We start from the raw sequence: 27,584 nt of genomic DNA on the forward strand, positions 1-27,584 counted from the left end.
TTTGACCTTTTAGGAAATGCTGACTCTGGAGAAATGTGAAGTTTTGTTAACTCTGTGATATAAAAGATACTTCATTTTAAACACTTTTATCTGTTGTTGACCACTAGAATACACTATTTGACTCTTGCTATTATTTGATTGTTTTGCCTTAAATGCATTTGTAATTCCATCTCCCCAAGTGACACCTTAAAAAGTCAATATGGTTATCAGAGGAGTTGGCTATTGATCTCTTGGCCCTGAGGTTAACTTTGCTGAGAGGGGGAAATTGAAGGTCAGGGCAAAGGGTATTGAGCCAATGTGTAGGTCCCATTCCCCACTGGGTAGTAGGTTTAGTTAAAGATTCCCTTGTCCACAGCACCATCGGTACTCAGGGTACATCACAGAAGGGGAAGCAGAGAGACAGTACTAATGAGAGGTCTGGGAGAACTGAGCTGAGAAAATGCATTCTGGACACGACAGGACTGTCACACCCATGAAAATACATTTGTTTTTTTCCTTCATAAGACTTGATGATAGTCAATCTCCAAAAACCAGGCCAGTTTTCTGAGGAAAACAAAATGAGAATTCATAGCAGTCAATCAAGAGAAGCCAGTCTCAATTTAATCTGCTGTCCAACCCCCCAGGCTTTAGTCCACAGAAGAGGAAAGCAATCTGAAAGCACTTGATGCCAACATCTCTTTCCCTTTGCTTACCCTTTCCCCAGTTCAGGCTGCTTGTCTGACCTGCCTGCACTACAGGGCCAGAGTAGCTGCTGGCTGTTCTGTAGCCTCGATGGTGTGCTGTTCATGAATCATGGGAGGAACAACTGGATCCTTAGATCTGATGTTCCTAATACCAACCTCTGGGGAAGTGCTGTACTCTGTAGAGATAAGAATAGAATTGCATATTTTATTAAGGTCAGTGGAAATGTAAAAATATCTTTGTAATACAAACAATATGCATCCCAGTAAAGATAAAATGGGCTTTGCAAAGCAACACACGAGGAAGGCTAGAGTAGTAAAAATAAATAAATAAATAAATAAATAAACTTTTGGTGTTCTAAACTTCTCTTCTGCAGACTTATCACAATGACTTGATACCTCAGTAAGTCATAGAGATGTTTAAAACTATGTCCTTTTAAACAGAATGATGTGTTCCTTCTCAAGGGACTGTTTATTGGCTTAGTTTCCCTCTTTTGTTTTTTAAGAAGGGCTATAGAAGAAAGCATGGTGCACAAAAGTAAATTAGATTGTGCTTGGATCATGCTAGGGGAGCTGAGTACCTCCTTTTTAACCTAGCACCTGGGTCTTCATGCAGTGAAGATGAGCTTTCAAAAGGCAATACCCTTTGTGTATATCTGTCTATCTGTCTGTCTATCTATCTATCTGAGATCTCTTTGTAACTCCCTAAAAAGACACACACACACACACACACACACACACACACACACACACACACGAGAGAGAGAGAGAGAGAGAGAGAGAGAGAGAGAGAGAGAGAGAGAGAGAGCCAAATGCACAAGCACACAGACTCACACAAATGTGCACACAGCCTGAGGGATGTTAAGGGGTACGCTGGACAAGCCGCAAGCCAAATAGGAAAGTCACTAACTAGAATGCTTCAGAATCTGACTGTTATTAGTCAGGATTTATGGTCTTCAGTAATACAGGACAAAAAACTAGACTCTTAGAAGCTAGAACAGAAAAAGTAAGCTTTAGTTAGAGAAGTCTTTCTGCACTTCATGTTTTAGTTTTTTTCTTCCACGCAAGAGGAAAAAATGCTACTGATTTTCGGGTGAAGACTATGGACAGACATAGTAACATTTGAGAGGAAAGCTAATTCACCAGCTATGATTCTCTCTCACAAAATCTCATGGGCCTGTATTTGGCAAGCTGTTAGTTTGTTTACTTTGAGAAATAAGCCTATGCATTAGTTTCTCTTACTGGATATCAAAATAAGTCTTCTGAACGATGTGGATGACCAAAGACAGAACTGTCAGTACAGTTTACCAAAGACCAGCATGGCTGATAAGGACAGCTGAGTGGCAGACAGGCGCTTGACAGCTGGGGAAACTTGCAGTGTGATCAAGGCCATGAGCACTCTGACAGCAGATGAGACACACGAAACCAGGAGGACCTTGAAGCTAAATGCTGCATACTTTTTGTTTCATTGAATGATAGCACTGCAATTAAAAAAAAATGACACGATAACTACAATATAGCCATGCTTCTTTGTTAATCCAGTCACAGAATTGATGGTTTTGCCAGGAGAAAGACAAGTTAACTCAGTGTTTGTGTACTCTGCAGAGTGTGAAGGCAAAGTTGGAAAGGGGGCTCAGGTCACGATTTGTGCCTGCGTGGGCCATTGGAAGCCATTGGCGTGTGTGAGTTTGCATTTGATATATGAAGGTGTGTCAGCATGGTCGGGAGGTTGATGGTTTATGTGCATAGGCTCATTGGTGCCCTCTGAAAACAGTAAAGGGCAGAGAGCTTGTGCTACGAGAGAGTAAATTACAGAGTGTTCTGGTCATGAAAGTCAAATGTAAGGGGAGGCAGAACTAAAACTGGAACTTGGAATGTGCTGACGCACCTACAAAAGCTGATGGTAATGCCGACTCCATTTATAGAGGCCGGAGGTGATGTCTTTCTAGACACACTGAAGATAAAATACAAGCAGAGTTTTCCTGGGTACCTCCGGGAAGCCTTTAGATTTACTTCTGTAGCCCATGGGAAAATGAAGTCTAGAATTACCTCCAAATTGGGGAGTTACTATGGAAATTAAGAGATCTAGGTCCATAAGTGAATCATAGTGGGAGGAGGATGGAGAAAGAGTGCTTAGAACAGGATCATTGGAAAAGTCCCATGGCAGATTCCTAAACGAAAACAATTAATAAATTAAACTGATACATATTTAAATACATTAAATAATATATTAAAATATATTTAAATCATCATTTATATACTTTGGTATTTAAAAAATATTGCAATTAAAATATAATTATATCATTTTACTCTTTCCTTTCCCCCATCCAGCTCTTGTTCCTTCAAAGATTCTATAAAGAAAACCACAGATGGGAGTAAAAAAACTGCAGGGAATATGTGTGTGTGTGTATATATTTTATATATAATGACATGGAAACAGAGAAAAGACTAGAGGAAAGGAGGAGAAAAAAGAGATTGAAGGCATAGAATAAAAGGGGTTGACTATGGTCAAAACATTTGAAACTATCTATAAGAAACAAAACAAAGTACAATGACTATGAACCAATAAAATACAAGAAAGAATTGCATCCAGAGTACATAAAATTAAAATCTTGACAAATAAATAGAAACTGTAAAGGGACTTGAACACTTGCATAAGCCCAGGAGGAGATATTTCTTCCCTGACATACCTTTATAAACAGCTAGTTGTCAGCACTGTGCTTCAGGACAAATACCAAATACTTTGTGTAGCTATGTGTGTCTGGATTGAGAATGTAGCTCTTCTCATGTTCCTTTGTTGAAAAATTAGTTGAGTTTGTCAGACTGAGCTAGTTTGTGAATAACATCACCCAGCTTTAGAGTCTGACCTCTTGGCTATGGCATTCTCAGCCTCTCTAACCAACAGGAACATGCACTGAACACTTATGCTGTGCCCATAACTTCACTGCATACTATAGTGATCCACAGAATCAATTAAATATAGTGTCTTGGTGGAGGAGATTAAAGCCTAGAAAGGCAAGTAAATGCACAGGAAACACTTGACTACATCCAGCCACAGTCAGTTTTAATAAGGAATTTGACGCATAAAAACACCATTGCCTCTGTGGAAGGACAGGGCCTGACTATGGATGACCATTAGACATGATTGAAACTGTTTTGAGACTTCTGCTTTAGCAGATAGATCACAGTGGGAAAAGGTTATAAGAATTCAGATGACCAAGACTGTGGCCTTCTGAACAGCCTAGATTTTTCTATAATCTATTATGGAGCTTTTAAAAATTTATTTATTTATTTTTTTTTAAAGAAAACGTATTTATTGTGTGTCTCTTTGATGCTTGCCAGGGTCTTATATTCCACTTTGTTTCTTATAACTTGGTATGTTAGGACCTCCACTGCACAATGAGCAGGGGCAGCTCCTCTTAGGTATTATCCCAACAACACTAAAGACTCACCCTTAGGTGTCCAGAGTTACTGTTTGGTTTTGTGCTTGATTTGTGAAAAGTGGGTGCCACCCCTTTTCCAGGCTGAGAGCTGTGCGCGAAGAGCCGATAGATGACAAGGATACAAGCCACAGAAACATGTCAATGAATTGACTTCGATTAACAGAAAATAATGTCTCTTTCTCCACACCCTCGCCAGCATGAGGCGTCAGTTGAGTTATTGATCTTAGCCATTCTGATGGGTGTAAGATGGAATCTCAGTGTCGTTTTGATTTGCATTTCTCTGATGACTAAGGAGGTCGAGCATTTCTTTAAGTGTTTCTCAGCCATTTGATATTCCTCTGTTGAGAATTCTCTGTTTAGCTCTGCGCCCCATTTCTCAATTGGGTTATTTAGAGGGGAGGACATCCTATTGAAACTTTAGGTGGGAGAAGCCTGGGAGAAAGAGGAAATGGAAGGATCCAGTGGGTCCTGGAAAACTATAGGCGAGTCTGGGCCCTGGGGTCCTCTGCAAACTGTGGCGACAGCCAAGGAAAAAATAGGCAGTAAAAACCTTGAACCCCTACCCGGACTAGCCGATGGACATTCTCCACTGTTGAGTGGAGAAGGAGATCTAACTTTCACACAAACTCTGGTGCCCCATATTTGAACATGTCCCTTGGACGGAGATGCCTGGTGGCACTCAGAGGAAAGATAATAGGTCACCAAGGAGAGACTTGATACCATATGAGCATATTCAGGGGGAGGAGGTCCCCCTCAGACACAGACTTAGGGGAGGGGAGGGGAGTAGTAGGGGGGAAGTGGGAGGAAGGGAGGAATGGGAGGATACATGGGATGGGCTAACAACTGAGATGTAATATGTATAAATTAATAAAAATGTATTAAAAAAAAAAAAAAAAAAAAAAGAAAATAATGTCTCTGAAGCGGCAGCAACAGAAGCCAGCTTGTGAGACAGCCTCTTCCCTCAAGCCTCAGATTCCCTCTATTACATATAGCACCTCTGTTGGGAGTGAAGTCCTACACGTGTGCACCTTAACACTGCTGTTGCAGCCGGGAAGGTGGGCACAGAGAAGGGGGAAAGACAGGAGGGGAAATGAGAAAACTCAACGGAGAAATAAAACTCAGAGGGAAGAAGAAGAGGGAAAAAAAAAAAAAACAAAAAACAAAACCAAGAACGAGCAAGTGAAACCAGTGGAGATGTTAAGCAGTGAAGGATCAGAGGGAGGGGGAGGTAAAGCCAGATTTTTATTGGAAGCAATTGAAGTGGTTGCTATGAGACCCGCTCCAGCCGAGGACCAGCAGGCAGTCTGACGCTGATGGTTCCTGTGCACTAAAGCTTTCCTTTGACACAGTTTTAGAGTTGTTTACTATCTGAGCAAGCACCTGACACGGTGACTTTTTTTTCTTCCCCTTTTCCCCTCCTCGGGTCTCCCCGCATAAGATGGAAGTAGAAAATGAAGCCCAGGGATGCCCTGGCAGCTCATCAGGCGGGTCCAGAGAGTACAAGGTGGTAATGCTGGGCGCAGGGGGCGTTGGTAAGAGCGGTAAGTTTTCAAACGCCGGGGAAGGAGGGATCCATATAGAGGCAGCTGTATAGACCGTGGCAGCTAACAGCAGAGCATCTGGCAGTGTGATTAAAAGTAAAGACTTAAGGGGAAGCTCCTGAGTCAGGAGAATTCAGAGACCGCAGTCAAGATGTACTGAACTTTAAGAGGGTAATTTGCCCCTTTAATTTCATGCTGAGTAATATTTGTCCTGGGTTTATGTGGTCTTTAAATTACTGATGAAATTAGACAGCCACGTGTGAGCGAAATGTTCTGCTACTCTCACATACAAATAAAAACAGAAATTCTGTAGATGTTTAAAGAGGTAGATACAGACACAGGTACATCCTCAGTGTTTTTAGTGTTGTTGTTTGCTTGTGTTTTGAAGGAAAAAAAATGTCCTGTTTTCTCTGCTTTTCTGTGTCTGTCATTGCACATGTAGATTTTGGGTCCTAAGAAAAAGTTGGATTTTGAAAGTGATAGTGGTTTAAAGAATGTTTTTCACTGTGGGTTGTAAGCAAGGTAATCGAGCCATGCTTTATGGTTAAATAAATTAAAAGAAAGTTGTGAAAAGAAAGAGTATGTAGCATTAATAAAATGAAGACTTGAAAGCTCATACTGGCGTATCATAGTAGAGTTGCCAAAGGTTTGTTTCTACCGGAGCTTAACACGCGGACTCTGACAAACTAAATGAGCCGATACTCAGTGGCACTTCCGGCTGAGTGTCTCACAGCTTGGCTATGGATAGGACGACGGGAGTGGTAACGCAGCACTCCAAATAAACAAGGGAGGATTCCCCACTAGGGGTATGTGCTTATGCAGAGTAAACCTGGGTGAATATTACCAAAGAAATCCAATATTTTAGGTCATGGCAATAAGACTCAAACTGAGGATAATCGAATAAACTAGTAACTTTGGTGTACATCTAACAAGAATGAAAAAGTTGAGAAGTAAAGGGAGCAAAAAGACAGCAATATGGTGTATAGGAAATATAAAGAGGTCAGAAAATAATAATAGATAGAAATCTCCTCTTCTACCCAAATATGAAATACCATGAAGGCAGGGGAGGGGTGGCCAGGTAGATCTAAAGGGGATTAGCGGCAAATACTTTTGTGACAGGAAGGGGAGTCATGCCATCCAGGAAAGAAGTATGGGCTGAAAAACTTTATAATTCTATAAATGAGCAATTTAAAACATTTTATTTTCTGTTTAATCAAGCAATGGCTTAAGAGGGGAAAATATATGAAGTATAGATTTAGAGAGAGAAATGATAAATGCATAATTAATGTGAACAAAGCTATGCTTTGAAAGATTAGAGAGACTATATATGGATACATACATGACAGAGACTATATATATACATATATACATATATATATGTATATATATGGAGGGAGAGAGAGAAAGAGAGACAGACAGACAAACACACACACACACACACACAGACACACACACACACACACACACACACACACACACACAGAGAGAGAGAGAGAGAGAGAGAGAGAGAGAGAGAGAGAGAAAGAGAGAGAGAGAGAGAGAGAGAGGAGATACGGAGAAGGATGTGTTAAGGAAGAGGTTGAAAGCCATCAGTGTCAGAGTCTTCCCCTGGCAGCCTGTGAGCTGAGGCAGATGTGGCAGGAAGAGTGTGAACATCCACATGCCATTTGTGTTCCGGCTGATGCTGCCTTGTTTCTACAGGACATGAGGGACGTGGAAAGAGAGTAACTTGTCAGCTTGTTCCCTGGTCTTCCTGGAAGTTGGAGGTGAAGGTGCTGCCAGTAGCAGCCTCCTCTAGCAGGCTCTTTACTATGTGGCCCTGTGATATTTAATAGTGGTCTACCTGTTGATTTTACTGACTGGAAATTTTCAAGTAGCTTTTATCTTCCCTTTACACGAAAGAAGGACATTGATCACCAAATACTGGAGAAAAAAAAATCCAGTGTAATACAAACAGGATCAAGTGGACCTTAGAAAAAGTGAAGAGTAAGGGAGGATATCCCTCTGGCTGCTCTGATTAACTGGCATGCTTGGATAATGTCCTTTGGGATTCACAATGGTGGAATCAACTCTTACTGTTGAACCAGCCTCTTCTTTGGTTTATCTGGGGGCTGTTATTATGTAAACACACAGATCTAAATACTAACCATTTGAATGCCAAAACGTTTGCCTTCAGATAAACTAAAGTGTTGCTAATGGCCACTGTCCATGTGGCTGAAGATTTGAATTGATAGAGAAATTTCTGGGGACTCTCTTTACCATTTTGTCTTGTGCAGGACTGTTTGGGATGGGGCCTCTTTTGCAAAAGCTATGGAAGCTACACAAAACTATTATCTATTCTCAGTTCTGAACATCAGGACAGAATCATCACTGAACAAGGACAAGGAAATCAATATACTGTCACAAAATTATTACATTAACAGGATTTTAGAGATATTTTATACCTATGGAGAAATTATACTGCTTTGTAATCCATGTTTTACTATGTAAACATACTATGATGAGTCAAACATTTGAAAAGACTTGTTACTTTGTTATTTCAATAACAGTTTCTGCAGGATTTAATATATGTAGGCAAATTAATGTTTTGTGTGGGAAAATTTCAGTCTCCAAGAAACCAATCAAGTTTATTGAGCACATGTTATGCACAGACCCTCAGCAGCTACTCCAGTGGGAAAGGATGAAGGAAACAGACATTTAAGAAAAACCCCATGAAAGGCAAAAGATTTGTACGATCTGAAGAGAAACCTATGGCACCAGCCAAGGACAATACAAGCAGTAAACTTCGAACCCCTATCCAGATCTACCCAATGGACAGGGCATTCTTCACAGTTGAGTGGAGGGTGGAGTCTGACTTTCACACGAACTCTGGTGCCCTATATTTAACCACGTCCCCTGGATGGGGAGGCCTGGTGGCACTCAGAGGAAGGATAGCAGGTTACCAAGAAGAGACTTGATACCCTATGAGCATATACAGGGGGAGGAGGTCCCCTTCAGTCACAGTCATAGGGGAGGGGAGTAAGGGGAAAATGAGAGGGAGGGAGGAATGGGAGGATACAAGGGATGGGATAACAATTGAGATGTAATATGAATAAATTAATAAAATATATATATTAAAAAAGAAAAACTCCATAGTAGCACTGTAGGCAACATACATTAGATGCTTACATTTATTCTTCACAACAGTAATGAGGTGCATCTCCAGATAATAGATTGAAAATCATGCAACAACTTTTTACCTAGCCAGAACAATAAAATAGATTTCCAAGGCACTTCATCCAACTCCAGTGCATTATGTTTCATATATTGAGGAAGAAGTGCAAGGCCTTCCATTAGTCACCATCAAAAAGAAAATAGGGCTGTTGTTAAGGCAACCATTTTTTAAGGTGCATGAAAATCTTCTAAATAGAGTTTATTCTAAGAATTGACTTTTAATTTGCACTAATTGAGAAAAACATGTGTTGCTAACAAAGTATGAGAATAGAAATGTAGGGCTCCCAATCCCAAATTTGTTAGCAAAAATGTGTTTTGAGACAAGTTGGAACTAACTTTTGGGGAAAAGGTCATCTCTTTTGTAAAAAAAAAAATTTTTTTAGAACAAAGCTGAAAAAAATCTCTGATATTAAATTTTACATATTTTCAATAAGTATCATTTTCCATTTTGTGATTTTTATGAAAGAGGATCTGATCAAGCTTGGCCTATGAAATGTGTTACCTTTGCTGTAATGGTAATTATTTGCAATGGCTTTCTCCATATTCACAATGGTGAGTGACTATAAAAAAATAAAGGATTGGTGTTGCTCTGTACATAGTTATTTATAAATGATATTACAGCTCAAACTGCTTACAGACTGTACAGTTGAAAGGCCTTCCAAGTTAAAACAAATTAATTGCTATGTAAATTCAATAGTTAATGCAATTTTTTAACCTCAAAAGATATAACAATAAATGTTAACTAACTATACCAAAGTTCTACATATGTGCCAATTTGAGTTTTGAATTGTTACAATTAATGTTATACACAACAGTTAATCTGTATAAATTTTATTTTATTAATTTATTCTTATTGCATCTCAATGGTTATCCCATCCCTTGTATCCTCCCATTCTTCCCTCCCTCCCATTTTCCCTTTACTCCCCTCCCCTATGACTGTGACTGAGGGGGACTTCCTCCCCCTGTATATTCTCATAGGGTATCAAGTCTCTTCTTGGTAGCCTGCTATCCTTCCTCTGAGTGCCACCAGGTCTCCCCATTCAGGGGACATGGTCAAATATGAGGCACCAGAGTACGTGAGAAAGTCATATCCCACTCTCCATTTAACTGTGGAGACTGTTCTGACTATTGGCTAGATCTGGGTAGGGGTTTGAAGTTTACAGCCTGTATTGTCCTTGGCTGGTGCCATAGTTTGACTGGGACCCCTGGGCCCAAATCTGCCTATCATAATGTTGTTCTTGTAGGTTTCTAGGACCCTCTGGATCCTTCTACTTTGCTATTCTCCCATGCTTCTCTCATCTAGAGTCCTAATAGGATGTCCTCCCCTCTGTCCCAGTTTCCTGGTAAGTGAAGGCTTTCATAGGACATGCCCCTTAGGCTAGTGTCCAGATATAAGTGAGTATATACCATTTGAGTCTTTCTGCTTCTCATTATGATCATTTCTAGTTCAATCCATTTGTCCACAAATTTCGGGAATTCCTTATTTTTAATAGCTGAGTAGAATTCCATAGTGTAAATGTACCACAGTTTCTTTATCCATTCTTCTACTGAGGGACACTTTGGCTGTTTCTATGATCTGGCTATTATGAATAAGGCAGTTATGAACATGGTTGAACAAATTTTCTTGTTGTGTGCTGGAGCATCTTCTGGGTATATGCCAAGGAGTGGCCACCATTGGCTTTTTTACAGAGGACAACACAAAGAAGATTAGACCACACAACAGGCATGTAAAATAGCAGGTTATTAGGAGGCAGTCTGTAGATCTATTGTGCTGTAAAGAATGTAGACAATGTTATTACATCATATCTAAATCTTCTGAAACCAGTCGCTTTATATGTTTTTGTCACGCAGGAAAACAAACAACAAACAAACAAATGCAAGCAGAATAAATATGCAACAATGAGTGCACTGCTTGTTTCCATATTAATGATCAAACTTGCTATTTATATGCATCACAATGGATGCCTGACACAGGACCATGTGCTCTGTGGCAGGCTTTTGCTCAATGGTGATGGCACGATAAGATTATAATGGCGCTAAATAACCCTTGTGCTGTAGTTATCCTAATATCATAGCACAGTGATTTACTCATGTGTTTGTTCTGACGCTGGGGTGTATAATATAAGTAATGATGATGTAAATAATTACTTAGAGTACATAAAATTAAATAGTGATAATTAATTATTATATCACTAGTTTAGGTATTTTAATTTTTTACATTCATTCATTTTGTGTGTATGTGTGGGTATGTGTGTGCACATGCATGTGTGTATGTGTGTGTGCACACACGCATGTGTGTGTGTGTGTGTATGTGTGTGTGCACACATGCATGTGTGTGTATGTGTGATGTGTTTGTTTGTCAGAGGAAAACATGTGGGCACCAATTTTCCCTTTTCACTATGTGGCCCTCGGGGGCTTCAACTCAGATCCTCAGGCTTGGAAACTTGTATCTTTACCTGACAATCTGTCTCACCAGCCTTGGTTTACATATTTATTATCTTATATTTTTGTAGTTATTTTAAGTAAATATTTACATATATACATGTATATATGGTATTCTCTTGGTGTCTCTTAGACATATCATGCAAGTTCATATTTATACACTTCATGATACTTGCACAATGGCAAATGACACATTTGTTTATGGTATCTTGGTAGTTACCCAGGATATGGCTGCATGTGCATTAGTAGCTGTTGTCACAATAGTAAAGCTGAGGCCCATGATAAGGAAACTGCTTCTAAAAAATCAAATGATACACAAAGAACTATAGGAAGCTAAGTAATGCTGAGAATGGGAGAAGTAGTTTTGTTTTCTTCACAGAGAATCACACTAACTGGTTATCCAATATCAAATGGTCAGACATGAAAAATATACATACACGTTACATTACAGAGACTGAGAAGGTTATACTTATGTACTTGGGAATATATATATTCCCAAGTGTGTGTGTGTGTGTGTGTGTGTGTGTGTGTGTGTGTGTGTGTATACATATATATATATATATTAGTGTAGCAACAATTAATAAAATGAGATGTCATGTATTTGAATGAGGTCAAATAGAGATATATGGGAGGGTTTGAAGAAAGGAAAAGGAAGGGAGAAATTATGTAATTATAGTCCAAAAAAAAAAAGAGAGAAAATAATTAAAAATAAAAAATAAGAAAAAGAATATAATAAATATATATGTGCTTTTTATTTGTAAAAAAGAATAGATAAAAATGCTATATCTTTCTATCTGATGATGTATTAGCAAATGAGAGTAGAGAGAAAACCCATGCATGACATGCATTGTAAATATAACTGAAGGCAAAAAAAACAGAAAAGACAGACTAGAGCAACGGTCTTTGGGGTGTGCTAAGTTCATTCGTGTCTTCTGTCTCTCTTAGTTACAGGGCCTTCATGGTCTCTTCTGCTTTGGAAAAAGAAAGAAAAATCTCAAAGCTATAGTGGAGGAATTGTACTGAGGCTAAGGAGTCCTTAAAGCTGTTTAAAACACTGACCTTTCTCTATCTTTGTGATTTGATCAATAATGCTGCTCCTGTGTCTTGGTGTGCTGGGATGCTGCTGCTTTCCCTGTGCTCAGAAGTGGCTCACCCAGTACAGACATCAGTGGATCTTAACCAATCTTATTTTCTAAACTATATAATACTACTTTCACTTACTACACTATTTCATGATAAAATAATTCAATCAGGCCTGTATGTCATCTACTAGGTTTAGATAGTCTTGAGATGAATATTCAGAGGTTGGTCTAAGAGTGCACGGAAGTAGAAACAAAAATTAGAAACCAATTTAAGTTTTCCAGTGACATTGTTTTCCTTCTAATTGAATTGGAAGAACAGATAGCACACAAATGTTACAGGAAATCTATCCTTCCCTGTTGGCTAAGATACATCTTGGAGTTGTTTTGTTGAACCTATGTTTTAATGTACATTTCACATGTCAAGTCTGTATGAAACACAGCAGGAACCATTGAGAAGGCAGATAACTTACTCATAACAGATTTTCCCCACTATCCTTAACCTCTGTGGTACACCCACTTTGCGGAGGGAAAATGATACGTAATAGAAAATAACATTAGAGCACTGATGCAGGCAGTTCTGTTTCAAGGGTGTCTATATCTGGATATGAGAGCTGAGCACATGTCATAACAGAGACTTGTGTATTACAAGATGAGTGGGACGTTTGTGACATTGAGAAGAAAACTGAAGAGTGATGAGGAACATAATTAGCAGATAGTATAACACATGCAAGGGCAAGAAGGAATTTAGAAATTATAGTGTTTATGAAGAGATCTTTGTATAAATCAACATCTTCTAGGAGTAGGAGGAAAAATCTATCGTAGATTTGTGAAGATCTTAGTCATCTGAAATATAAATATATACACACATATATGCATACACACATATACATATGTATGTGTGGATTCATATATTAAAACAAAAGACCTATAAATACAAAAGTATTAGGAGACTCAGAATTACCATAACCTCTACATTGTAAAATGAAAATGTAGTTGTAAACCAAGCAAATATCCTTTCCCACATCCCTTTCCAATTTGTCTCTTTTGTAAATTCAGAGATTTATGTAGTGTATTCTAAATTCAGAAACTTATGTACTAGGTTTTTTTAAAAGGAAAGTGAGGACAATTTTTTTCTGAGGTTATCAGATGGTACTACACATAAGAATCTCTTCAACCTCAGTGAGTTTCTATCAACCGGTAGAAATGGGCCTGTGTTTGACATTAAATGAAGGCAAAAGGCCAGGTGTGTGATTCATGGCCCCAAGGCTCTTTGTTCAGCTTTTAAGTGAAACTTGGGTCTAAGAAAGCTGAAAAACTGTCACATCATCATCAGGTATGATGCTGTGGATTCTGCAAAGACAGAGGGAAAAATAAGTAAGGGGGAAAAAAGAAAAGATTTTAAAGACCCGAGTGCCTCTGTCCTCACTCTTAGCTGTTAGGCTCTAATAGAACTGCAGACCATCAGTTACTGTAGTACTGTCACCAGAATCAGCCAAAAGGTTCAGATGAAGCTCAGTGGGAAAAAGGAAATTAATATCCACTGTCTCAAATGATATGTGGAAACAATTCAGGTGAAAGGAATTGTCTGATGCAATTTCCAAGACAATACGTACTCTATAGAGATTAAACAACAAAAAGAATGATGCTGATTGCCTTTCCTAGGTGAGAGACAGGAGATGAAGGAGCCTGAATCAGCCCCTAAACCTCTCATGTGTTGGTGGCCTCTAACATTCCAGTAGTGTGTTGTTGTGATGCCCATAGCCTAGAATGTCCACCAGGCCTCACATGCTGCCCACTCTCATCTTGGGAGGAATCTACAATATTCTGCATTTTATGGATGAAAACACTGAGCGACATCAAAATCAATCCACAATGTGCCCAAAGCGACATAGAGATTAACTGAGAAACCTAAGTGCCTGCACATGTATTGAAAGGTATAGTATCATTTTGGGGAGAGAGAGTTAACAGCTGCATCTTCACGGATGTCTTCTAGACACCAATAAAACATGTACAAAAATAAATAAATAAATAAATGAAAACATGTACACCGAAGCTGAAAAACTCAACATTCTATCATAACAGCAGGGAATGGAGCCTTTATTCAAATGAAGTGGGGAAACATAAGGGGTAGACATCAAGGCCAGCATTTGTTTTATTGAAGGAGTTCTGGGAGCCTCAGATAAAGAAAGGGTGATAATCTTGCTTTGAGATGTCCACATAACCGAGAAAAAATAATTTACTGAGAAGTTGTAGGATTAATGAAGAAAATAATGTATTGAATTAGACAGACTTAAAACTATGGAATATTGATCTCTTTGGTAGTGTATCTCCCCCTCTCTTTATCTATCTATCTATCTATCTATCTATCTATCTATCTACCTATTTATCATTTACTTACCTATCATCTATTAATTATATAATATGTAAACAAGGAAATCATTTTCTACCTTTAACTTCTTCCTTCTTCATATATACATATATTTATATATATTTATATTTATAAGTATAAATATATGGAGAGTACGCTGCATATGGAGACTACTTTGTTCCACTATGTTCCACTACTTTAGAAGAACCAAGGGAGCATGGTGGTGTTCCTAGACCTAAGTAAAAAGTCTTTAAGTATTACTAAGAATGAGATAAAACCTTGGCCCTACACACAGGAGTATAATTAAAATGATGGAGAAAAGGAATTGCAATGCCACATATACAATGATGCCAATGTGTCCACACTGAAAATGATGAAACTGAGGGGAGGTAGAGTCATTTATCAGGTTAATTAACCATGTGGCTATAGCCCTCACAATGGAATTTTCTGGAGTCTTGAATGATGGAGCATTCCAACAGGCCATCTTGCTTTCTGCTTCCAAGCAGGAATTTTGATTCTCTCAGGGAGAGAGAAGAGTGCCATCAGTGACTGACTGAGATTGTATCTCTTTAGTTTGCTAAATTTGTTGCTTGTTTCCGATAGTGGTTGTTTTCCACAATGCTGATGCACACAGAAGGGGCTCATAAATTATTAGTCTATTATTTACAAAGCCAGTCATAGATGTATTTGATCGTTATCAGTGGTTCTGTTTCATAAACATTCCGTGATGAATGGCCAAGCTGAGATATCCCTCTCTTGGCCTTTCAGCATGCTCTAGCCACATGCTTTTGCCACCTGCTGTCGTACATCACCGACTTTGCACTTCCATCTTACCAGAGCCCAATACAGATGGCATCACAGGCTCGGCAGAGTGATGCCATCATCGTCCCATCTCCACAAGCTCTCTGGCGCTTCAGGATTCTACACTGCCAGGTGATCTAGAGAGTAGGAATCCATATTGATTCTCTCTGCAGTGTTTGAGGAATGAAAGGCAGCAAGGACAGGGTGGCGCCACTGTGGATGCTATATTGAGAGGAAATTAAGGAAAGTGAGGTGTATAGTCCTTACTAAAATGTCTTTAGTTAACCTGAAATTAGGTGGTATAGAAAGTTAGTGATCTCACCATGTAAGCTGAGGTGGCAGCAATAGAGAGGGAAGTTAGTTCCTCATTGGGGTGCCACCTATTAAATGTATAAAAATCTTTAATTTTCTAGCCCATGATGCAATCTCATTCACTTTAAACGGAGCAATAGAAGTGCGTGTGTGTGTGTGTGTGTGTGTGTGTGTGTGTGTGTGTGCGCACGTGCGCGTGCGTGTCTGCATAGCATAGTCACAAAGGACTAACTCTCATATTCTGTTAGTATTCTTTCAATTTTATCTCTAAGTAACACCAACAGAGTTCGCCCTTTAGGTATTGCCTCCATCTTACTTGTTCATTTGCAGTAAACACAAAAGCCCGTGGGTTGTAGAAAGGTCTTGTGTTGAAGACAGGGCACTTATCCTAGTTAATGACATGAGTTGAGGAAGATGAGAATATCCAAGCCCTGGCCTCAGCCATTGTCCACACCCCCTTGCCAGTCCATGTTCTTGTTCCCCCATAATTTTCAGGACAAGTTTCCAATATAGAGATGAGACTAATGTGAGTTGGGGGGTTGGGTATCCTAGGAAATCCACATTAGTGCTTCCTCACCGGCACTGGGAGCAACAACAGCTGTGCTAGTGATTGTCAGGCCATAGATGATTAAAGTAAAACAGGAGGCATACTTAAGTGTTGAGTTCTGATTCCTAACAAATGGGTAAATGCAATTTTAATTATGTACTCTTTATAGCAGTTGATACTACATAGGCCACATAAACCCTTTAGGTCTCCGTTTTCTTCAAAATTGCTTACTTAAAATTCTCTCAGAGAATTGCTGGGATAGATGGCATGGGAAATACTAACTACAAGCATTGTACTGTTATTAGGATACTAAACCTTCATTAAAGCCTTTGCCTCCCTTCCAGTCTTTCTTCTCTCCCTTCTTCTTTTCTTCTGCCTTTTGCTTCTTCCCTTATTTATTTATCGCTTCTCTATTCCCTTGCTCTCCATAGCCTTAGATTGATATCTTGCAGCTTTGTTTTATCATTAGTAATTTCAGTGACAATAATGATAGTGGCTTGCCAGTTACTCTACTAGTAAACAACCCTTCCTTTATGGTAATTTACTTGTAACACACACACACACACACACATACAGACACACACACACACACATACAGACACACAACACATACAGACACACACACACATACAGACACACACACACACATACATACAGACACACACACACATACAGACACACACACACACATACAGACACACACACACATACAGACACACACACACACACATACAGACACACACACACACATACAGACACACACACACATACAGACACACACACACACACACACACACACACACACACACACACACACTGCTATTAGAGGAAGGATTTAAAGATTTAAAGACAACTACTGCACCAGCATAAAGGGCTTAGTGAGGCCCTGTTTTTTTATTATTTATTTATTTATTTATTTTATTTTTATTTTTTTGAGGCTCTGGTTTTTAATAGATTGTGCCTGAACAAGGAATGAAATTAATCTTTTCAGTCTGTTTGTTGTCTTCATACACTTTAAATAATAAAATGTTTTCTTATTCTTGCAGGAAAACTAGTAAATTACAGGCACATGAAATTCTCTTTGTTTTTTCTCTGGTGGGAAAATCAGATTATTTAGAAACACTGTGCACATCTCCTTTGAAATTATGACTTTAGTGAATTTGTCTCCACCAGCCATATTTTTAACCTTCCCCTCACATCCAGCCTCTACCTGCTCCCTGTTCTCCATACAAAGTAGATACCCTGCTTTGCTTCTTCCCTCTGTTTGAACTTCAGCACCCCTCCCCACTCTGCACCCACCTCTGCACACTGTCAACAACCTAATACCCCAAATCTGCAGAACTTCTCACGACTGAGTGAAGTGTGGCTTCTTGTCATTCAACTCAAAAGCATCCTCAGAGCTAGTGAACTGAGCAAGATCTGCCCTGCCAGAAGGCACTGGTAAGCAAAATGGAGAGAGAAGACAGATAGAAGCTAAAACTGGGACACTGGCCAGCAGTCAGGAGGGATCAACTGTGGATTGAAAGGAAGAGTAAAGAAATGTAGCTACGGAAAGACAGAATGGGCAGACTCAGAGCTGAGGTCAAACAGCTGAGATCCTGTAACCATGCTTTCTGAGGGGCCTCTTGTGGAAGTTTCCTCCACTTTCTTTTCATCTGTTCACTGCCATCCATCTGCTCAGATTCTCTGACTTGCTCTGGTCTAATATATTCTCCCTTTTAAACACTTAACATTCTTTATGATTTATTATTATTTTCCACAGCATTTATAGTCTCACAGGTTCTTCTGGAATCTGATATATGGTTTTAAAGTGTTATTTAAATTTTGAGTTTTTATTTAACTTACTATCTCTTTAGACTGGATATTTCCATCTTGATTATAAATTCTTAGAGGGTGGGAAGTAAATTTTATAAGGTCTTCATTTTTTTATGATATTCATGGCAATAAATCCTCTAACATATTTATAAGTTTAATTCCCTTCTTCTGTCTTTGAAGTAATTTAAAGCATAAGACACCAGGTATAAGTACTGAAATAAAACTAAATGATACCCCAGAATTTAAGTATACAAAGAGTCACAGAGGGAAAAAACAACTAGTCTTACAAACAACAGTGATATGTAAGCGCAGTTCAGGCCCATTGGGTGTGTATACCTAACTCGGGCAACCATGGAAGGCTTTGCATGACAATGAACTTGGACATATGATCAGGGTGCTCAGTGGCTTACATTGGTCAAGGTATTTTGTGGACAAAATCCATCAGATAGAAACACATAGAAGCCGTGTTATGACAAGTGATCCCAAGATATTCTATAGATAGCCACTGTGCACATTTCTTTTTTTTTCTTTTTATTATTTTATTTATTTTTTAAAATTTTTTATTAATTTATTCTTGTTACATCTCAATGGTTATCCCATCCCTTGTATCCTCCCGTTCTTCCCTCCCTCCCATTTTCCCCTTATTCCCCTCCCCTATGACTGTTCCTGAGGGGGATTTCCTCATAAACCAGAGGGTGGATGGAATATCTGACATACAGACGCATATAAGACTGAAAATCATTTACATTTTATTTCCCAAACTAATTCCTATTGGATGTTTCCTGAGGTTTCTGGGGATGAATACACCTATAGAATACTGCCAATTTTGACTGTTTTGAATTCAAGGGGATCATTAGTATTTCAACAAATTATATTTCTTGTTCCACACGGAGAAGAACTGAGGTAGACGGCACCTGTGATACCAAATTCTGGCTGAGCCACAAATTTCCCCGTACTTCCAGTTAGAGTAAAAAGCATCCTTTTCTCTGAGTTAATTTCCGTTTTGATAAATTTCATGACAGAGAGTGGATGAACAAGCGAGCAGTGGGGATGTGAGACCAGTAGACAAAGAGGATTACAGCAACCCAACATTTCATCCAGATCAGAAGAAACTCTAAGAAGGCAACATTTATTTTGTAGACAAAGGAGTTACAGCTACTAAAAAACATCCAAGAATCAAACCAACAAATGGTGAAAAAAATAGGCAGCCAACATTCCTCCCTAGGCTGCAGTTTCTCTCCTTTTTGCCCCTTCCTTCTGCTTTTTTGCTCCTCTCTGCCTTCATGCTAATGAGAGCTTAAACAATGCTGGCAAGCATGCAGGCAAAGGGGAACACTCCTTCATTGCTGGTGGGAATGCAAACTTGTACAACCACTTTGGTAATCCATCTGGCACTTTCTCAGATAGGGCTACCTCAGGACTGAGCTATATACCACTCCGGGGGATATACCCAAAAGATGCTCCAGCATACAACAAGGATTTTTGCTCACTTATGTTCATAGAAGTTTTATTCACAATAGCCCGAATCAGGAAACAATCTAGATGTCCCTCAACTGAAGAATGGATAAAGAAATTGTGGTACATTTACACAATGGAATGCTGGTCAGCTATCAAAAACAAGGAAATCTTGAAATTTGCAGGCGAATGGACTGAACTAGGAGAGATCGTTCTGCATGAAGTAACCCAGACCCAGAAAGACACACCTGGTATTTACTCACTTAGAAGTAGATATTAACCCAACATAGGAGTCCTCTGAGAAACTCCATTCTAGCAGGGTTCAGGACTGGGACCTGCAGCCAGGCCCTGGCCAGAGAGCTGAGATTTGTATGGAAGAGTGATGGGGGGAGGACAGAAGGAGATTATGGAGTGGCCAGGAGCTCCACAGGAAGACCATCAAGGCCAGCACCCAGGGTAGCCTGCACAAACTGATGCGGCAACCAAGGACAATCCATGCAGAGTATCTAGACCCCTGCTCAGATGTAGCTGGTGCACAGCTCATTCTCTATACGTGTGGGGAGTAGGGAGAGCAGGGACTGCCTCTGACATGAACTTTGGTGACTGTGATGTGATCACTGCCCCCTTGGTAGGGCATCCTTGCTGGCAACAGAGGAAGGTGATGCAGGCTACGCTGATGAGACTTGATGGACTGTGATCAGATAGTGGGGGAGAAGGGCCACCTCCCACCCTGTCAGAGGCCTAGGGGAGGGAATAGGGCAGAAGAGGGAGGGAAGGTGGGAACTGGAAGATAAGGATGAGGGGATAGCAATAGAGATGTGATGTGAATAAATTATAATAAATAAATAAATAAATAAATAATCTAGTCTACTTATTCATATCCCTCAAAATCATTTTTATTTCTCTGACATTAAAAATCTGTCTCTTAACTTGGTTCTTGCCTATTTGTCTAAGACTTGTGGCCAAAGTGTTTTTAACAATAGGGTCTTACCGTATACTTCTAGTGAGTAGCCAAGAACAAAGTCAGTAGCCTTGTTCTGGGGATTTTATGGCCTCCCTGACCACCTTACACTGGGATGTTTGTTTAGTAATCTGTGGCTTTGAGGAGGAGAATTATCCCCTCCTCCCATAGAGGGTACTGTGCCTTAAACTTTTCTCTTTTAATTATATATTTTAATATAAAGAACAGTCAGTTTCCATATGACTTTTTCATAATCATTGATTGTGTTTATTCCTTCTGCATTCTCTCATATGCCTTATACTTCCAACCCTCTCAACATATTTTACCTCCATTTACTCTTTTCTGCCTTCATATCACCTGTGATTCACTATACACCATTCCTCAAAATCTAAACTATTCTGTCTACCTTATACACCCACCTCCTCAAATGACCCCTTTCTGTATTTCAGAAATGACGTGCACCCCAAAGTCAACATGCTACAATGAACATTCATAGCTAGGTTGTATATACTTCTAGGAGGGCCACCAATAGCATAGCTTACTCCCAAGGCTCAGGAAAATTGTGGGAAGGGGACACAAAGAATGAAAGAGGTGGTGGATGATGGATATGTTGCAAAAAGTCTTCTTTTGGACATGACTTGCACATTATACTTATAAATTCCTAGCAGTTGTGAATATCTGCATAAGACTTATGAAAGATTTGGACCCCTGAAAAATTTCATCGCGTCAGGGGCTGTGGCTCATGGAGGCCCAATCATTTTTTAAGGGGGACCGACAATGTTACTGGGGGGAGAGCAGGCCTTTCTTCAGTGGTGTGCTGCTGGTAAGTTGTCCATGTTACATGGCATGTGGCAATCTCCTAGCCACAGTCTTGAAAGCAACCCAGCTAAGCCCTGCCCCCAAAATACACACACACACACACACACACACACACACACACACACACACACACCAGAGAAAGAGAGAAACACACACACAGAGAAACACACATAGACACACACAGAGAAACACACATAGACACACATGGAAACACACATAGACATACACTGAACAACACACAGGCACATACACACAGACACACACAGACATAGAAACATACAGAGAAACATAGACACACCATAGATATACACATAGACACACACAGAAACACACACACAGAAACACACATACACACATACACATAGGGTGGAAATTATGTGAGGGACTTTTGGAAGAATAGTTTGGTGGGACAAGTAAGGGGAATACAAAAATGAAATTTAAAAAAGATAAAAAATAAAGCTGTCTCTCATTCCTTCACCTCAGAAAGAAAATTAAAAACAGGTCTTTTTTTTTTTTTTTTTTTTTTTTTGCATAGAATCTTGTGTGACAAGCACACATGTTGTCTGCCTGACTAGGCTTATTTGCATTTTCTTGAGTGTAATTTTGAGACAGCCCAGCATGTCTGAAACAGCTTGGGCTCTGAATACGGACAGACGTGCTGAAATTCAGTTCTGTCACTAATAGGCACTTGAGCTGAGCTCTTCCTCCAGATTTCCTAAGGGGATGGGCCAGAGCTCTGTCCTCTGCTCGGCTCACTTCCTACACTACTTCCATCCAGTTCCACGCTCTAAACACAATTTATTTGTCTTTGTATCTTAATAGTCCATGAAGCTTAAATCTATATTAAAACTGCGTCAAAACTAAAATAGACAAAATTTTTAAAACTTAGCGCTGTTATTGGGCTAAGCTGTGGTGCGTATAAACTAATACCGCCGTCACACTGATAACTGATTTGGTCTATGTACGGAGATGAGCTTATGATTCGGCAGCTTCCGTCCTACCTGTGTTTGCTCAACAGAAACTAATATATGTGGGAATAATGAGATTGGTCAGGTGTTTACAGCAGCAGTACTCCTAATAGCCTCAAATGAAAATAAACTCTAAGTGTTCATCAATATGCATAAGTAAATCAAATTTGCGCGTTTGCGTTGTAAATGAAAAGAGAGTAAGGGACACTTACGCATACTTGGAATTTGATTTCAAAAATCTTTAGATGCAGCAGCCCACATAGCTCCAGAACTGCAAATCACAGCCTCTCCTTCAGAAACCTTGGGCATTAAGGCCAAGAGCGGCATTATTGAGGCATAGGGGTAACCTGTCCTAGCCGCCACCGCTGATCTTGTTAGTGTTAACTCCCCTGCCTTCCTGTGTTAGTCTTCTTTGGGTGGCTTACTTAGAAACAACCTCAAAAGTCAGAAAACTCTCAATCTGTCATCATTTGACTGTCCCTGTTATGATCCCATGCTAGGAGCTTGGAAGGTTTTCTTATGAGCAGATCCCAGATGTGGTTTTCTCATGAGCACAGCCCAGATGTGGATTTCCTGTTTCCCCATACCATCCTGCATACCAACAACTGCTCACTATCGTCCTCTTCCAAGGCTAAGGTTGTTTTGAAGAATGCATCATGAGAACAGGGCTTTAGAAATTTGTGCCCTATATTCCAATCCCAGTTTGTTCCCTGTGTAGCGTTGTGATCACAGCACAAAGCTCAGCACCCGTTACGTGGGCCACCAGGGTACTCACAAACAAAGTGGAAGAAGTGATGGGACCTGCACCTGGCACTTCTGTTCAAGTTAAAACTTGATGTTGTTGTTGTTGTTGTTGTTGTTGTTGTTATTATTATTATTATTATTATTATTATTATTATTCCTTTCTAAACGAAGCAAAAGCAGCAACAAATGGCACCCACTATCCAGCTCTCCCCAATCTGGAGATGTGGTTTTTTTTTTATCTTGTCCAGGGCTGAAAGGACTTATTTTTGTTTCCTTACAGAAGACCTTTTATTTTTTACCTCCACATCAAAATTACCTTTGTGTGTAGGATAAAATATCACCCTGAGAAAAGGGAAAGAAAAGAAGGATTAACACTCGCTGCTAGTAAGGAGCTCTAGGAGAATGAAGGTGACACCTACCTGGTAACCTCAAATTTTTCCCCAAAAGAAAGAAATAAACTGAACTTTTTGGAGACTGTGTGACTGTAGAGAGTCGCTGTCTGGATTCATTGTGACCCCAGAAAAAAGCTTGCAATGTGTTCTAAAGCAACAGATGCTTACACGGGAAACTTGTAAACCAAGATCCTAGATAAGAAGTTAGGCTGTGGTCAGACGCTGGGGGATGGGGAGGAAGTCACTCCCCCACCCCGCCAGAGGTCTAGGTGCTGGAATAGGGCAGAAGAGGGGCATGAGGTCCTGGAATCATGTGAATTCAAATGAGAATCAGGGAGGCCGGGAGAGCTTCATTCTTTTGTACAATTTCAGTGAGTTCCTCCTGGAAGCTCACACATTTCAAACGTCTCTGGAAGGTTGAACACCACTCCTGGTTTGTGCAATCATGTTTAATTTTCAAATTTTATAGCTAGCACTTGAGCACACCGGCTAATCCCTATCTAACTAATAAGGTCCTCCACTGCCACCTTTACTGATTAATCATCTGGTGGAGTTTTTAATATCCATTTGTGCTTAATTTGCTGGTATTATAAATGCCTTAATCCTGGAAGTGATGAATGATCTTCCAGGAGACAGGACTCCAGTCGTGATTTATGGAGTACTGAGCTGAAACGCTACTCTTGGAAGTCATTGTAATGAAGATGCCTGCAATACTTTCTACATCTTAAAGGCTTCCCTACGGTTTGCGTCAGCCTCGCTTTTGTTGTTTGATTTATTTTTCCTTGTACACTCTCTAGCACCAGCTTCCAATTTCATTTCCCAGTGGGAACCATTGTCCTTGTGCATACCAGTTGCTTCCAGTCAGTGGGATCATTTCCTTATCCCCCAAATAAGCTTTCTGCATCTTATCGACCTGCCTCATAAGGCACCGTGCTTGTTTTTTAATAATCTTCTAGAACTTTCTCTCTGTATTTAAACTCTACTCATCCTTCAAGAAGTAAGAGTGAAATTCCCAAACTCACAGTAAACAAGTTTTATTGTCACTATCTCTAGCTTTTCCTATTGTCATTATTTGAGTAGTATTCAACTGTAACATAATAGTAATTTACACTGGATTTAATTTTCCGAATAAATGCACTTTTTGTTTTATGGATGAGAAAGTATGCGCATACATGCACACACACACACACACACAGACAGACAAACACATACATACATATGCAGGCATGCACACACACACACATGCACTTGCTGGAGAAGTCTTATGCTTGCATTTGATCCTTGAAGCTCATGTATTGGTGGAAGGTCAGATCAGCATACAAAATTGTCCTCTGATCTCCACATATGCACTGTGGCATGCATGCTGCAGTATGCATGCCTTCACACACATCACTCACAAACACACATATTAATGAAAAATAAATTTAAATAGTGTATAATCTGGACATTATGAACAAGAATTAAACACTTTTGGCATTAACAATCCAGTCCCAAATCCTACTTAGAATATTTTTGGTCACTGAACAGGTACTGTTTGCATGTCTGTTTCACTGGTGCTGATGTTCAGTGTACTCAGTCGAAAATGTTCTTTTAGAGTTTATTTCAGATTTTTCAGTCAACAATTGTTGACAAATTATCACTTGCTTCCCCAGTTCAACCTACTGAGTCCACTCAGTGTTTCTCATATTTGTGTCTTTTGGGCTGATCAGAGAAGGATTGCTATGATGTAAATATAGTACCTACACCTGAAATTTTCAAAAAGCATTTTAAAAAACGTATAAAAAGAAAGAAAACAAACAAAAAAATAAAACTCCACAAACAAGCAAAACCCAGGATCCATCTATTTTACGAATTTGATTTCTGATTAGGGTCACCTGTGTGAAGCCTTTGCTCACTGAACAAACACTGCTGCAATCTCATGTTTTCCTTTCCTAAGGGGCAGGGAGCTGAGTTACCAACATCCCCATACCTCACCTTGGCATCAGAGAAGGGCGAGCAGGAATCACACCACACACATTTCCGTATGTTTCCCAGAGATAATAATGTTACACAGCCATTCCAATCAAATTACCTTGGCAATTGAGTTAAGTACTTAGAATCCTCATCTTTGAAATATTACACCATTTATCAGGTCAGCCAGTGCATAAAGCTATGCTAACAGATAAGCAGATGAATATTACAGATACAATCTTCCTATATGATTTAGATTTAGATGAAATGATTACATTGAATTTTAAATGATGTTTACTTTTTTACATATCAATTATAATTTAAATAAATTTGATACTAAATAGTAAGTTTTAAATTTATTTGTGTACTTAAACTGACTTTGTCACCTTCATTTTTCTAATTGTTGGAGAACAACAGCTTGCTAGTTTATATATGTTATCTTTGTCTTTTTTTTTCAATTTTTCAATCATTGGATTTATCACTTCATATTTTATGGCATAATATCTATACTAATTAATTAATTAATCATGAAACTACATTCTATATAGGCAGGAAGGCCTATATCATGTAATGTAACATAAATTCTCAAAATACACCTTCACATAAAACTTAGTGCCATTTTTTGTGTCATTGAACTCATGTTGTTCTCAAAGTCATTTTAGACCTTCAATGTCAATTAAGTCAAAGAAATTAAAACCTTTCGTATTACCAAGAGCCACATAATTATAAATTACATCGTATAATAAGTGATTATGTTCCAGAGAACTGAATGATCGAAGCAAGGAGGTGAATTTGAACTAAGTCTGGCAAACCTTTGTTGTTTATAATTCACTTCTCTGAAACTTATTGCCACAGATAAGTGTAATTACTCATTTTTCTACTGGATATTTTTGCTCTTCCACTAGAACCCTGCTGAGTTATTATATAAGAGTTTGAAGAGAAGTGAAAAAAAAAATAAAGTGAGAAAACACTATTTTCCCCCCATTTTTTGGAGATTATAATAATTGCATCATTTTCCTCTTCTCTTTCTTCTCTCAAAACTCTCCTATATACCCCTCCTGGATCTGTTTCCAAAACCATGGCCTCTTTTATTTCATTAAGTGTTGCTAGTGTTCACACATTCATTCCTAAATACTTAAGTGCCCCTTGTTCAACCTGTATAGTGTAACTGTGAGTATGTTTTCAGTGCTGACCATCCGATATTGGATAACTGATTGGCGCGCTGTCCCCTGGAGAAGACTCTCTCCTTGTAGTTCTTCATGCAGGGCTGAGGCCATTTGGCTTTCATCATCTCACTTTTAGCTCATCTATAGTCCTTGTTAAGATCATGATTATGTGATCATGTTGGTGAGACAGTATGCTAGTAACTTCTGGCATCACGAGGAGACACAATCTCACAGTAAACTCCCTGGTCCTCTGGAACTTCCACTCTTTCTGTCCTCTCTTTCACATGATCCCTGAGTCTTAGGTGCAAGTGCAGCTTTGAAAATATATCTTTTTGCAATGGGCTCCACAACTCCGTATCTGATTGGTTGTGGTTTTCAGTCATTGCCTTTATCTGTTGTAAAGAGAAGTTTCCTTGTTCAGGGGCAAGAACACACTTACCTGTGGGTATAAAGACAAATATTTAAAATATAGTTAGAAATTATGCTGGTTTAGGACAGTAGCAATTATAGGTTCTCCTTTAATGTCTGTAACTTCACCAACCCTAGGTAGTTGGCTAGGTTTACTGTACCAGGCATGATTTTCCTATTGTCAAACAGATCTTAAGCCCAATTAGAGAGCCACTGGTTACTGCCAAGGCATGCTGTGCCACTTCTGCACACCTCGGCTCATGCTATACTGGCTATTTTTTGTGGTGTATAGGCATTATAGCTGTATAGGAATATTAGTTGCTTCCCTTCTTTGGAAGTTTTCAGGTTACCTTATGGTACCATGAAAATTAGTCCTCACAGAAGAGGCTTTCAGATCTTTTCCAAGCCAGGGGCCTTGGAGCCTGTGTCCTTTTCTTCTTCTCTTTCTTTTTATTAATTAATTAAAAAAACTATTCA

General features: G+C 39.3%; 1 protein-coding gene across 5 annotated transcripts in view; it reads left to right on the top strand.

Annotated features, from left to right (window-relative positions):
* RIT2 (Ras like without CAAX 2) overlaps nucleotides 1-27,584 on the top strand; it is a 369,751-nt gene that overhangs the window by 38,106 nt on the left and 304,061 nt on the right. For 2 of the 5 annotated variants that reach the window (XM_084779107.1, XM_084779110.1), the window contains exon 1: nucleotides 5,409-5,664. The exons of 2 other annotated variants lie outside the window; for them this stretch is intronic. In XM_084779107.1, coding sequence (XP_084635233.1) covers nucleotides 5,562-5,664 — 103 coding nt within the window. In that variant the 5' untranslated portion in view covers nucleotides 5,409-5,561. Of the gene's footprint in view, nucleotides 1-5,408; nucleotides 5,665-5,699; nucleotides 5,836-27,584 lie in introns of those variants that run through there. One more of the 5 variants, XM_084779111.1, reaches the window with a different exon arrangement.

Source organism: Acomys minous (genome assembly GCF_964271855.1).
Source record: "Acomys minous genome assembly, chromosome: 4".
NCBI classification, from domain to species: domain Eukaryota; kingdom Metazoa; phylum Chordata; class Mammalia; order Rodentia; family Muridae; genus Acomys; species Acomys minous.